We start from the raw sequence: 13,550 nt of genomic DNA on the forward strand, positions 1-13,550 counted from the left end.
CCATGCCTTTAATAAATGGCATGATGATCTTTGTCATTTACCAGTGGAAATAATCAGTAGTCAGTTTAGTCAATTGTAGATTAATATTTTATGATTTTAGAAAGTATATTTATTTTTATATTTTACTAATTTAGAGAAGTTCTTATAACTGGGAAGCTTTCTCAGCAGTGGATGTTGTGAAGCAAGCAAAGGTAGAGATGTGAATTGAAGCTATTTATTGTTTGTCATGTTGAAGGTTTCTTCAGATCCATCGCTGACTTTTAAAAAAAATTTTTTTACTCAGTCTAAGAACATGATGTTGCAAATCCAGGTGTTGTAGTTGCACACGTTGCCATGAACGTTTGCACAGCATGCCTTTTTCTCATGGCACAGCTGTAACACCAGGTCACTCTGCCCTGCAGCTTGTGTGCCCTGGGGCCACCGGAGACAATGATACACAGAGGAGAGAAGACGAGGTAGGGGTCCTTACCTGCCTCTAGGAATCCGGCTCAGATTATGTTGGAGTTGTTGTGTGTTACTCAGATTCGGTTTAAAGTGAAGTGTGCTTTTTATTATCTTTGGCCATACGTGATGGTAATGTTGGCATGACTGTGCAAGCTGTTTTTGTTAATCACAGCTTTCTATTTTCTATTTTATTTTGTGCTGATTTAGAAAAGGAATTTTTTTTATCCAGGGAAATAAGACAAACAAGAACATTATTTTCACCATTTATTTGTCATATTGTGAGATTGTTCAGCGTCGTGACAGATCTCAATGACTTTATTCTCCATCTAGTTGGAGGCCATGGTGCTCTGGATCCAGCTGTTGTAGTTGCAGACCTTGGTGTAGACACCGGGCCTGTTTGCCTGGGCGCAGCCATAACCCCAGGACACAATGCCCTGAAGCTGACCATTGCAGACCACGGGGCCACCAGAGTCACCCTGAAACACAGAGAAGGTATGAGTTGAAGTCCTCTGAAGATGTACCTGTTTTACCAAATGCTGTTTTTTGTTCGTGTTCTACCTGGCAGGAGTCCTTGCCTCCCTCCAGGAATCCGACGCAGATCATGTTGGAGGTGATCTCTCCAGGGTAGGAGTTCCTGCAGCTGGTGTCGCTCAAGACGGGGGCATCCACGCACCTCAGAGTATCAGGGTAGTTGGCTAAAGCATCATAAATAAATATAAATATCCATACTAAACTACGATGCATTGTATATAAATGATGTGGCACTGACTTCCAGAGCTGAGGGTGTTTCCCCATCCAGAGATCAGACAGCTAGTGCCGGCACTGACGCAGCTGGAGGGCAGGGACACGGTGCTCACGTAGCTGTTCAGGGCAGCAGGGGAGCTCAGCTTGATCAGCATGATGTCATTGTCCAGGGTGTAGCTGTTGTAGCTGGGGTGACGGATGACCACTGAGGAGTCGATGAACTGCTCTGTTCCCTCAGTGACAGCGATGTTGTGCTCACCAAGACGGACGTTGATGCGACTGCAGAGAGAAGGAAGGTTGCACACGTACCCTGAAACTTTGTGAAATGTAATTTTGAGTGTCTTTTAAAGCTACATCCGCAGATGATTGACTTACGACTTCCAGCAGTGAGCGGCGGACACCGCCCAGGAGCTGCTGATCAGGGAGCCTCCACAGAAGTGGTAGCCAGAGTTCAGGGACACGATGTAGGGCACAGAGTTCTTCCTGCACTCGTAGCCACCAACGATCTTGTCATCCTCAAGGGGAGCAGCATCTGTAAACCAAAGCGTAAGACTTTTAAAGCCTCAAATTAATATAATACAAGAATAAATGAATCCTTGACAGAAACTTACAAGCTGCAGCAACAAGAGCCAAGAGAACAAAGTACTTCATGGTTGCACCTAATGAATCCACACACTTCTGGAGCAGATGCAGTGGGTTTATATAGAGGGGAACTCTCTGACTTCGCCGCTCTTTATCAGTCCCTTCTCTCAAGGTTTTTCCATCTAACTTGCTCAGTGATTAAATATTATCTCACCTGGGAAAAAGCCTCCTGGTCGAAGATAAAAAAAAACAAACACAGAATCCCACATATCACCTGTTTTTAAGCTGACTTATCTGACAGTCTTTAATATGTCTGTGCACTTAAAATGAAGTATTTTAAGACCTATAGTGGCTCCTAGATGTGTATATATTCCTGTCATATTTTCCAGATTTTATCGCATATAAAATGAGTCCATGGTTAATCACTTGAAATGTTTTTACGTCATGAAGTGACATTCTGCACCACTCAAATGAAAAATCAAACAAGTCTGCTAAAGGAAAATATAAATAAATAAATCTGCAACAACTTGTTTTTTTTCATAAACATGTATACCCTTCAAAAATGTTTGTTGAAGTACTTTTTGATTTTATTTCAGCTTTCAGTCTTCTTTGACTATAACCATGCCATGCCACATTTTTTTTGGCAATATTTCCACCGCACTGGTTTGTATCATTTTTTTCTAATCTATCATATCTTCTCTTCATGTGACCCTCGAAAAAAATTCTGCCAAATTTACTTGTGAATCCTCCTTACGCCATTCCAAAACTTTTCAGCTTTTCTCAGTTAAAGCAATTCTTTTGTTACTTTACATGAATTCTTCAGTGTGGAAAATAAAATCCCTTTTCATACTTTGTTTCAAGTAGACAGTAAATGTTTCGGGTCAAAACTAACTACTGTTTGGAAATGTTTATGATTTCATCCAGTTTGACACATATTATGGTTCCGTCTGATACAGCTGTATAACGACATCATTTTGAGCCTTTCAAACCTCTCCAAAACTGTCTTTAGTTAAAGAGTGTAAATCACTTGATGTCTGTTCCAATAAGACTGAATGCTGAAACTGAACTAAAAGGTGCTTAAACAAAGTATTAGTTCAGTGTCAACCCAACCTTGCAACATTTTTAATAAACATATTTCTACCTCCAACAGTTTTCTTAATTTTGCAGCTGAATAATACAGTTAAATCTTGGAAATTGATCATCTTGTTTCTTTTAGTTTTACGACAAAATCTAGCAGCTTTTTATATTGCAAAATATAACTTAAGCATTTGGAGATCCAATCTTAGGGAGAAAATATACACATTTTGTATTTGTTTAAAGTCTTAAATAATTGATAATAAATTGTCTGAGCAATTTATTATATTATTTATTTTATATATTTGATAAGTTTACAACTTACATGCTTCTTGCCGTAAAATACACAAATAAGTTAAAATATCCAGTGTTTTTCTTTAAGTGACTTAAAATGGTTGGTTTTGTTAATTAAATAAAAGATTTTTGTGTTTGTTGGTCATTTAAAAAAATTGTAAGAATCCAAAGTGTTTAAACCTACAGGCTTGTGTACTTTGAGAGATTGCCTTTGGACAGATTCCTTATCTTTGTATGTTTAACACAGATGGTCAGAGCAAGAACTTACTTTCTCTTTTCTAAGAAATCAAGTCACGAGACATGTGCAAATTGTGCTGTTTCATCTGAATAGTTATTTAGGGAATTCAGACATATTTCCAGACACCTCAAATGGCTTTTCACCATTTTATAATATAAACTAAAGTTAATAGTTTTAACATGCAGATGCAGGATAGAACAGTCACAAAATCTTTCTTTACGTAGGAAATCTGCATTTTCAAGCTGGTCAAGAGCAGAAGAGAGGAAAACTCTTACTTATTTATTTCTGTTTAAACATAATATTTCTAGGTATCAGACTGAACTACTTGTTCTAGTTAGTGGTTCTGAGAATTTAGTTGTTTTATTCTGAATTTTTTTGTATAAATATAAGCATACATATAAATATGACACTATGTATAAAATTAAGTCTTTATAACTCTTAATTTTTTTTCACATTTTCCCATTTTGCAGTCTTAAGCCTTACTCAAAGTGGTGCATATTTGTGTTGCATATCTGAAAAGTGTCACATTCTGTATTCAGTCCCCATATTTTGTTGAAATTATGACATCTTTTGGCAGATGTCTGCAAGCTGTGCACATCTTTTGCCAGCATTTTCAATTGAAATTAGATCTGGTCATTTTAAACATGAATATGTGTGGAGCTTTATTACTTTATACAGTAAGTCTTACTACACGCTGTTATCTTCCTGTTTCTCCCAACACTGCCTTGTATTTATCTCGATCCGTCTTCCCATCAAACTAGACCAGCTTCAAACTCCTAAAGCTGTTTTGTAATCTAACTCTGCTTAAAAACTATTGTTCTTTAACAAATATTTGAGATCTTCAGAGAACAGCTGCATTTATTTAATTTAAATTACACAAAGAATAACTAATTATGTGACTTTTGAAGACAATTGGATGTACTGGACTTACATAAATAAATAAATAAATAAATAAATAAATAAATAAATAAATAAATATAAACGCATGCCACACCTTGCAGATTTTTGTACAGGAAAAAGATATTTCTTCCAGTTCTATTTTGTTCTATTTTGTGATGGTCTGTCAAATAAAAGCACAGAGAATACATTGCAGTTTGTGGTCCTGACATAATGAGATGTGAAAATACAGAGGAGGTGTTGGTTTTGTCTCCCAAAGCTGCAAATGTTCCAAAAAGGCATAATTGTAGTCAAGCTTCGGCATGTCGGATAAAAAAACAAAAAAACAACAAAAAAAAACTTCAAGTCTCTCGCCGACTGTTCCTGAACGCCGCCCACCAATGACGTAAACATTAAGCGACTGTCTCCGGGTCTGTGTATCGGCTGCTAACAGGAGCTTTTTCATTGTTGTTGTTTGGTCTCGCCTCCCATGTGGGCTCGTCTTCAGGTAGGACTCACCGAATTATCTCCCCATTAGCCGCTTCAGCCCAGCTTGACGCTGACAGCTCTCAGGAAGCTGCTGCTTTGACCCGCAGCTCAGGCTAACGGCTAGCTCCATTTCAACACCAGCTCTTAATGTATGCGGAATGCGCAACCATTGCGGATGTTGTGCAGAAAAAAATGCGCAGCGATGCGACACAGAGCAGGAGAAATGGCGTTTTAGAATGGCAAGCAGCGGCATCATGACTGTGCAGCCCAGCTGTTAGCAGTGTTTTGTTTTGTGTTTCAGATCTAGGAGGAGAGTCTCCACCTGGAGGATGCTGCTGTGTGTCAGACAGATGGAGGGGTTCGTGTAGCCCTCAACCTGCACCTTATACACCCTCAATGTGGGAGCAATAACACAACAGTGCAGCTGAGAATGGCTGAAATGCACTGAAGGTGCCATAAGTAGACAGTAAAGTGTCTATAAATGTACAATCAGAGAACATGATTGTTTTAATTGCCATTCTTCAAGTATGACTTAGACTTTCTTAAGGGATACTGTTTAAAACAGTATTTAAAAATAGATACATTTTGTATTTTCGAAAAGGAAACAAACAAAACAAAACAAAGAAATCACTTCAGAGTGTCTGTGCAACAGTAACCATGTTAAAATGCAAGCTTTACATGAAACTTTGAGTTGCAGTTAATGGGGTACCAGAATTGCCAGTACCAGAATTGGCCCGCCAGTCAGTTCTGCTCTAAACCAGGTCTGATCCATGACTGAGTACTACGAGGAGGGGGGGCTGCTGTACGAGCAATCACCTCCCATGCACATCAAAGTGGAGTCCCCGGAGGGAGCCTTTGGAGGGGCAGCCTCAGAGAACGGCTTCCCCAGGGAGGATGAAGACTCGGAGAACAGCTGTGACCAGACCAGCGCCTTACCTGGAGGACTTCCCTTCAACGTGGTAGTGGTGCATCCCAACATTATGGCACCCGGCATGTCATCAGATGACCTTTTGACCATTGAGCAAAGTAAGTTTGTAAAAGTTTTGGCTGTTTGTTTCTATGCAAGTCAGCTATCAACTCTGAACAGCTTCCCTGTTCCTTCTGAAGAAAAGCTTTTCCCACAACATGATGCTGCCACCATTATGGTTCACTGTGGGGATGTGTTTTCATGAGGTTGAGCAAAATTAGAGATTTGTAGATTTGCAGTTTAACCAGAGGAAAGTCTGGATGTTTCTCTAATTAAGCCACTGATGTTCTAAAAAAAACAGTTTATGCTGAGATTAAATTACTCTAAGATGGACTTTTTATGAATTAGGTGTTTCTAGAAGACGGTTGGTAGAATAGGTTGATTAAATTCAAGCACACCAAAAATTTTGTAAATAAGGCAGAATTTAATTTCTCTTTACAATTATGCAATTAATAAAGCTCTTAATAAAATAAAATTAAATAAATAAAATCCCAGTAACGATATTTAAGTTTGCAGTTGTAAAACTAAACGTTCCATGGATTTGAAAACTGTTTGTAACTGAAATTAATGTCAGGCATGTAAGGCCATTATAAGATTTGTTGCTACTAGTTAGTTAATCTTTTTTCTCCATTCTTTATACGCTGTTCTGAAATGCAGTTAAGTTTATCTTTAAAATCAAAAAGACCGTTTGTTTGTTGCAAATAGCTCTGCTTTAATCGATGAGGGGAAAGAAACATCTTTTGACATTAATTTATTTTATCCATCTAAAAATGTCATTTATGTAAATATTACACAAAAGTACATTCCTACCAATCTTTTATGTCACTTATAAGGCTTGTATTTTCAAATGTGACTCTGAATTATAACAGAAACGATGTAAACAACAGAAAATTATTCAATTAAAATTATTATGACCACATTTCACTTTGCTCCTACGTTCTTATAATGTTCTTTGAGTTTACTAAATGCAGAAGATATTTTATTTATTAACATTTATTTGCAGTGCATGGACTAGGGCAAATTAATGGCAAATTTCATATAAATAAGAACGGGCCTTTTAGTATTTTGTGTTATCTTTATTAATTCTCTATGCTATTACAGGCATATGTCTGTATTTTAATATATGTTTCAAGAAATAAGGTTTTGTGGCTTTGTGACTAGATACATTCTATATAGTGAAAATATGTGGTAAATAGCTCTTTGATTCATAAATGTTGCAAAATAGTGCAGCTACACCTAGTGGACCAATGTTCAAGATCATATCATTTATGTTGATTATAAGTATAAATAGAGATTAAAATTTTTGAAACAAAAATATATAATAATGAATGTCACATTAGATGTTTGTGTATGAAAATTGATCACTTCAGTAAAATGTGCTATCTTATTATCCATCATTATTAAAACACAATTAAACGTTTTGTTTGACAAAAATCAGAATAAACTTTTTTAGGTAATTTATTTATTTTTTCCTAATTTGATGTCTGACAATTTAAAAAAAAGAAGTTGTTTTTTTTAATTCAGTGCAAGTAAAAATATGGCTTTTCTCCACAGACAGAGCCATGTCGGCGGCGCTGGCCGCCGGCGGAGCGGGTAAAAGGAAGAGTCGTTTCAGCGGGGCGGAGCTGGAGGTGCTGGTGTCAGAAGTCACCCGGTGCGAGGGCGAACTCTTCGGTCCCGCCGGGAGACTCCGGCGGAGAGAGAGGGAGCGCATATGGGCGGGGATCCTGGAGAGGGTCAACGCCGTGTCCCGAGTGCCGCGCACGCTTCGAGAGGTCAAGAAGCGCTGGGACGACCTGAAGCGGCGCAACGGAGGCAGGCTGGCGGACGCCCGCCACCGCAGCTGCTACCTGCCATCCAGCAGGGGGGCATCGATGCTCGGGCGCTCCTCCCAGCCAAGTCCGAGGCTCCAGCAGCAGAGGCAGAAGCAAAGCAGCAGACCAAAACCTATTTTCCCCTGCTTCCCCGACTCTGACCCAGGTAGCAACAGATTTTTTATTTATTTATTTATTTTGTGCAGCTGGATTTGCAGTAACTTCTGGTCCCATCACGCAGGTGTAGGAGTGGATGGATCAGACAGGGATGCTTTGGAGAAAGAGGAGGACATTTCTGAGCGTGAGAGAGACATGGGGGAGCCTGAGTGTGAGGCGGTGGAAAACAGCATAGATGACAAACTGGGATTGGGTCTGGGTCTGGGAATCGGACCCCCACCTACGTCGGAACGATGGCTGCCGCCTTCTCCTCTCTACAGCGCTCCTTTCTTGAACGGCAGCCCCCAGCCTAGCAGCCCCCAACCGTCACTCGGGACGCAGCAGGGTCCCCTCGATGCCCCGCCCCGCAGCTCGTGGCTCGAAGATGAGCTCCGAGGCTTAGGGGAGGCTGCGATTCAGCTGGGGAATCGGGTGGAGAAGAGCCTGCGGGAGTTTGGGGAAAGCTTCAGACAGGACATGAGAACCCTCGTCGGTTCGCAAGAGGCACTAGCAGTCAGTCTGCAGCAAAACAATGTCCTCTTGCAAAGGCTTCTGGGAGTGCTGGAAGCCCAGCAGCAACCGCAGCCCCAGCAGCATCGCGGACAACAAGCGCACCCCTCACAAACGCCTCAGCAGCAGCAGCAGCACTTACAGCCACAGCAGATACAGCACATAGAGCAACAGCATCTGCAGCAGACGCAGCAGCATCAAATGCACCTACAACAGCAGCCGCAGGTAACCCAGCACTCTAATAATCAGCCAGCGGTAGTATCGGCACCATCATCCCCAGAAATACACGGCACTTTTCCCCCGGAACCCGCCGCAAACACCAGCGGAAACCTGCACCGGCCGCGGCGAGGGAGAGCTCTCGACCACAGGCGCAGGAGACGGCGCTGAGAATGTATTTTTAGAAAAAGAGAAAAAAAAAACTGTTGATGTTTGAAAATGTGATGCTCTTTTTACTCGCAGTATTTCTGTAAAAAAATTACTAGTTATATATCCTGTTTTTCATCTCACTCCATATCCGTAAGCCATTGTGTACTTAGGTCTGTTTTACAGAAAGGACTGGAGCAGTTTGTTGAAGTAGACTCAAGTTAATAGGGTGGCCTTTACATTACCCTCGGTACCACAAAAACGTGTGCATAAATCTGTGGTAAGAAAATATTTAAACAACAAAGTGATGGATTCACTTTACAAACTTTTCCAAGAGGGAAAAAAAAATAGGCTTACTATAGTCTCTGATGCGCAGTTCGCATGTTTCTCTGCAAAGTTCGGTGATGCTCTTACAGATTCAATCCTGACTCAGTTTTCCTGACTGACTACATCATCATAAAGTAGTCGTGATCTGCACTTGTTTCCATAAATTGTAGTTTTGCAGCTGTTGTAAGTACCTTCTAATGTATGCTTGTGCTTTTTTGGATTTTCTGCTCCCTCACTGAAAGGAAACAAAGTTTGGGAAAACGAGAAAATCCCATTGAACCAGAATGGTGGCACTTCTATTCAGGGCATTCGGTCGCCACTAGGCATGGGCTGGAATGAGACACTCGTTTCATGACAAGCTTCAGTGTAAAATGCCAAGTTTCACAGTAATAACATGAAAATTTAAAGGAGACATATGAAACCTAGTTCAATTGCTTTTAGTTAAACAAGTTGTCTGCCGAACTTTCACCTTAAGGAGAACAACAAATAGCACTTTTTTTTTAGTTCTTACACCATGACAATCTATGTTTTTTTGTAACCAAAAATATTTTCCAACATGCAAGTTTCTTTGTTATAAACGAGGAAGACCTTAAGGACTTTTCTTTAGGTGGTGACAGGCCTACGTTTGTATAGCACTTTATCAAGTCTGAGGGCTCCGAAGCGCTTTACACTAGAATCCGTTTTTCACACAATGATGGCACCACCGTCAGCAGCCACGCCAGGTGAAATGTGTTGCAGAAGGACTCGACGACTGAGACGGACAGGGCGTCAACCCACCGGGTACGGGACGGACTTCCACTCCTGAGCCACTGTTGTCTTTCTTTAAGCTTACAGCAATAGGTCGGGGCGGGGAAGCTCCCTTTTGCCTCCGATCAGTACTTTTTCTGGCACTGTGTGCAAAAGGGTTTTCGCAACTAACTTTTTAAAACCCCGGTTCACTTGACAGCAGAATCAGGGCCTCTACCATCTAGTTAAGGTAAACTATGATTTATTTATAATGATTTATCATTATTTGTCTTAAAACTTTTTTTTTTTTTACAAAAGTTTCAAAATTTTTGTAATATTTCTTAAAAGGTACATTGTTTTTTTCCTTGTGTCAGAAAAAAAAGTGTAGAAATCAGCAGATAGGCAGTGTGCAGCAGGAAGTTAAAGAAGTGCCGACCCGCCATTACAGTTGGGAAAAAAACTTAAATGTGATACTTTTTCTGGTATGTTGTGTGTGTTTTTCTTTTTTTTTTGATGATGATGATACTACTAACTGGCCCATGCCTAGTCACCACGTGCTTGTTCTGTTTCAATAGTTTTCATTATACCTTTCCAGGTTTTGTCTGGACAACATTAAGCTGTGTTCTGAAGGTGCATTTTGAGATAAAATTGTTATATTTTAAAGCCTCTTTGAATATATATGTATGTATGTGTGTGTGTGTGTATATATATATATATATATATATATATATATATATATATATATATATATGGGGAAAAAACAGGTAAGCATCACAGTATGATTCAGTCTTCAGCTCGTGTTTATGATGGACTTTTAAAGCATTCATTAGTATCTTGCAGCTAGCTATTGATAATCTTGCATGCAGTATCATGAACGTGTTTGTAAATAGTTACAGAGGAGCATTAAATGGCCATCTATGTAGTTTTGCACAAGTTATATTTTGTAGATAGATGCCGTCAGATGAAATGTAACTAAACTTAATAAAATACAACTATGAGCTGCAGAAAAACAATGCATTGGTCACTTGTGGATTTGTTACAGCATGTAAAAAGTCATTTATATATACATTTTATCTTAATGAATCTAAGTCTCTGAATAGTTTGTGGTTTAAAATATTGAAATACATAATATAAATTTAATGAATCCAAATCCTTGAATCGTTTGGGATCATTAAAAAGTGTAAGTGAAGTATAAAAACGGGATTAAAATCAAAACTGATTACATAATTTAATTTGAAACTAATTAATACAAAACTGGCAATCATCAGAAGCACATGAGATATAGTTATGTTGTTTGACAGACCCTGCTGCTTGACCCCATGTCGAGTTGAAAAGTTATGGTGAATTATAATAAAGTTTTACGTGTAGTGTGTGCAACAACAAAGTCACAACAGCAGTAAACTGGAAATGTATAATTTAAAGCTTCAAATGTGTTTTCTTAGATAATGAAGCTCGTCTGTTTGTCAGTACCGAGGGTTTTATTTTGAAGGTGGCGACCGGAAACGTAATCCTGGCTTCACGATCTTTGTGTGCTTCGGACAAGGGGGTGCATGGGTGAAACATGGCCGCCGCAGACCCGAAGTCTCCGAATCGACAGAAAACCCCCGCAGAGGAGGTGGACACATCTGGGGAACAGGCCGCGGGGGCGAAGTCGGGATGCAGCCCGAACCAGACGGATGAGGCGGCGGGCGAGAAAAACGGGGTCTGCCCCAACGGTGAGCTCGGAGCCGAGGATGTTGGCAGCAACGGCGGGGGCTCTGTTGCCAGCCATTCTGGGGAGGTTGGTCTCGAGTCCGTTGCTGGAGCAGCAGACAAAACGACATGCGTCTCACCGGAGGACCGTGCAGCGACCGAAAAAATGGCCGAGGCCCTCGACAGCCAGCAGCAGGCTTTCGACTGGTCAGACACTGAAGACGACGAGGAAGGGGCGAAATCCCAGACGAAGGAAAATGATAAAAGTGGTATGCCAACAATGTTGTTGTACGTTAGAGTTAGCTTTAGCCTGGGGCTAACCTGAGGTAAACTATCCCCTCCTGCTCCCGTGCAGACTCTAATCTCTGCTAACGGTATTTTTCATAGCAAAATCAAACTAGGATCCCACATTGTAGACTAGCAGCTTTTAACATGACTTCCTATCTTTATCCATGCACTTGACCAGCGTGGCAATGTTTACTTTCCTACATTTCGGAGGTTGGTCTTTATTTTGTTCGTTATCATGTGTACAAACAGGGAAAAAAAAAAGATTATTGCAGATTTAACCATTTCCAATTTGTAGTCCTACTGCAGCTCTGCACAGAATAAGAGATGGGCGATATAATCTGAAGGTAAACGCTCCACTGCTGGTTTTCAGGGTAATTTGAAATAATTAAACAGTTCTACCAGAATACTAATACAAAAATAATATTGCTTACAAGTGAAATATTTACCAGTCATCAGAGAAAGTGAAACTTCTATATTATATAGAATCATCACACACAGCAATATATTCCAAAGCTTGGTTTCTATTAATTCGGATGATTTTGACTTGCAGATAACGAACATCCAAAATTCAGTGTCTCAGAAAATGAGAGTTGAAAAAGATCATTAATTGAAACTCAAGGTGCCACACCCTGATCAGCTAATTAACTCAAAGAACCTTCAAATGTTAAACTGGCCCTCAGTCTGGGTCAGTAGGCTACACAACCATGGGGGATGACTGCTGACTTCACAGATGTCCAGAATTCAGTCATTGACACCCTTTACAAGGAGGGTAGAGCCATTGCTGAAGAAGCTGGTTGTTTAAAAGTTATGTATCCAAGCATATTATCAGAAAATTAAGTGGGAGGAAGAAGTGTGCAACAAATGTGCAACAGAAAGGACTGTCAAATGAAATTCATTACAGAAGGGCCACGAATAGTTGCAATGTCACATTTCCAGTTTCAAGCCTTTCCTGAACCAGAGACGACGTCAGACGCATCTTACCTGTGCTAAGGAGAAAAGGAACTGGACTGTTGCGCAGTGGTCCAGAGTTCTGTTTTCAGATGAAATTAAATGAATTCTGCATTTCATTTTTAAATTAAAACTCCAGGGTCTGTAGGAAGAGTGGAGAGACATAGAATCCTCATTGCTAGAAGTCCAGTGTGGAAGTTTCCACAGTGATTGTTTAGGGTGCCATGTCATGCTGATGTTGGCCCACTGTGTTTTCTGAAGCCCACAGTCATTGCTGCCGTCTACCAGGAAATTCTAGAGCATTTCCTGATTCCCTCTGCTGACGAGCTGCATGGAGATGCTGATTTTATTTTCCAGCACCACTTGGAGCTGCCCGCACTGCCAAAGGTACCAAAAGTGTTCCTGTTCTTGATTGGCCAGCAAGCTCCCCTGACCTTTAACCCCATGGAGTATCTATGGACTGTCTTCAAGAGGTACACGAAAGACACTAGATCCAACAAGGCAGACGATCCGAAGGCAGAAGCAATCTGGGCTTCCTTTACACCTCAGCAGAGCTACAGGCTGATCGCCTCTCTGCCATGGCGCATTGATGCAGTAATTCATGCAAGAGTAGACCCAACCAAATATTGAGTGCATAGAAATATAAATAGTTTTATGTTTTTTTTACCATTAAGCCATAATCATTAAAATTGCAAAACCTTAAAAGCTTGAAATATTTTAATCTGTGTGTAATGTATCTCATTTAAAGGATTGTTTAACTTTCTGCCAAGAAATGTTGCACTTTTATGTAATATTAAATATTTTTAGGCGTACTAATATATTCAGACCTCATTACCTCCAACTTTTGCTACTTTTCTAGAGCAAATGTATATTTAAGTAATTCATAATAACTAATAGTAACCCCCATCCATTGAGTGTAAAGAAAATGAGACCATAACAAATACTTTCTGATATTATTCCACTTAATTAAAACAAAATTATTGTTTTGATTTAACAAAAAGGAAAAAAAAAAAAAAAA

The 13,550-nt window shown here is 40.0% G+C and overlaps 3 protein-coding genes across 5 annotated transcripts in view; 2 read left to right on the forward strand and 1 right to left on the reverse strand.

Moving 5' to 3' along the window:
- Window positions 1-695: 695 nt before the first annotated feature.
- Window positions 696-13,550, reverse strand: part of LOC103143143 (trypsin-3-like) — a 19,410-nt gene continuing 6,555 nt past the window's right edge. The window contains exons 2-7 of the mRNA XM_007559560.2: window positions 11,484-11,493; window positions 1,800-1,862; window positions 1,564-1,720; window positions 1,214-1,467; window positions 1,003-1,139; window positions 696-920 (exon numbers count right to left, since the gene is read on the reverse strand). Coding sequence (XP_007559622.1) covers window positions 771-920; window positions 1,003-1,139; window positions 1,214-1,467; window positions 1,564-1,720; window positions 1,800-1,839 — 738 coding nt within the window. The 5' untranslated portion in view covers window positions 1,840-1,862; window positions 11,484-11,493 and the 3' untranslated portion in view covers window positions 696-770. The remainder of the gene's footprint in view (window positions 921-1,002; window positions 1,140-1,213; window positions 1,468-1,563; window positions 1,721-1,799; window positions 1,863-11,483; window positions 11,494-13,550) is intronic.
- LOC103143144 (myb-related transcription factor, partner of profilin) lies at window positions 4,634-10,617 on the forward strand. 2 transcript variants are annotated; one of them, XM_016675020.1, is made up of 4 exons: window positions 4,634-4,760; window positions 5,043-5,767; window positions 7,263-7,688; window positions 7,770-10,617. In XM_016675020.1, the coding sequence occupies exons 2-4, from the start codon at window positions 5,512-5,514 to the stop codon at window positions 8,573-8,575; spliced, it is 1,488 nt and encodes a 495-aa protein (XP_016530506.1). In that variant the 5' UTR covers window positions 4,634-4,760; window positions 5,043-5,511; the 3' UTR covers window positions 8,576-10,617. The 2 variants fall into 2 exon arrangements, with proteins under 2 accessions (XP_016530506.1, XP_007559623.1); XM_007559561.2 differs by having other exon boundaries at window positions 4,635-4,760; window positions 7,764-10,617.
- Window positions 11,095-13,550, forward strand: part of LOC103143187 (zinc finger protein 420) — a 12,157-nt gene continuing 9,701 nt past the window's right edge. Inside the window, exon 1 of one of the 2 annotated variants that reach the window (XM_016675018.1) lies at window positions 11,095-11,565. In XM_016675018.1, the coding sequence (XP_016530504.1) occupies window positions 11,166-11,565 (400 nt within the window). In that variant the 5' untranslated portion in view covers window positions 11,095-11,165. Of the gene's footprint in view, window positions 11,566-12,198; window positions 12,354-13,550 lie in introns of those variants that run through there. The other variant, XM_016675019.1, reaches the window with a different exon arrangement.

The sequence above is a fragment of the Poecilia formosa genome, unplaced genomic scaffold (assembly GCF_000485575.1).
Source record: "Poecilia formosa unplaced genomic scaffold, Poecilia_formosa-5.1.2 Scaffold105, whole genome shotgun sequence".
Lineage (NCBI taxonomy): Eukaryota > Metazoa > Chordata > Actinopteri > Cyprinodontiformes > Poeciliidae > Poecilia > Poecilia formosa.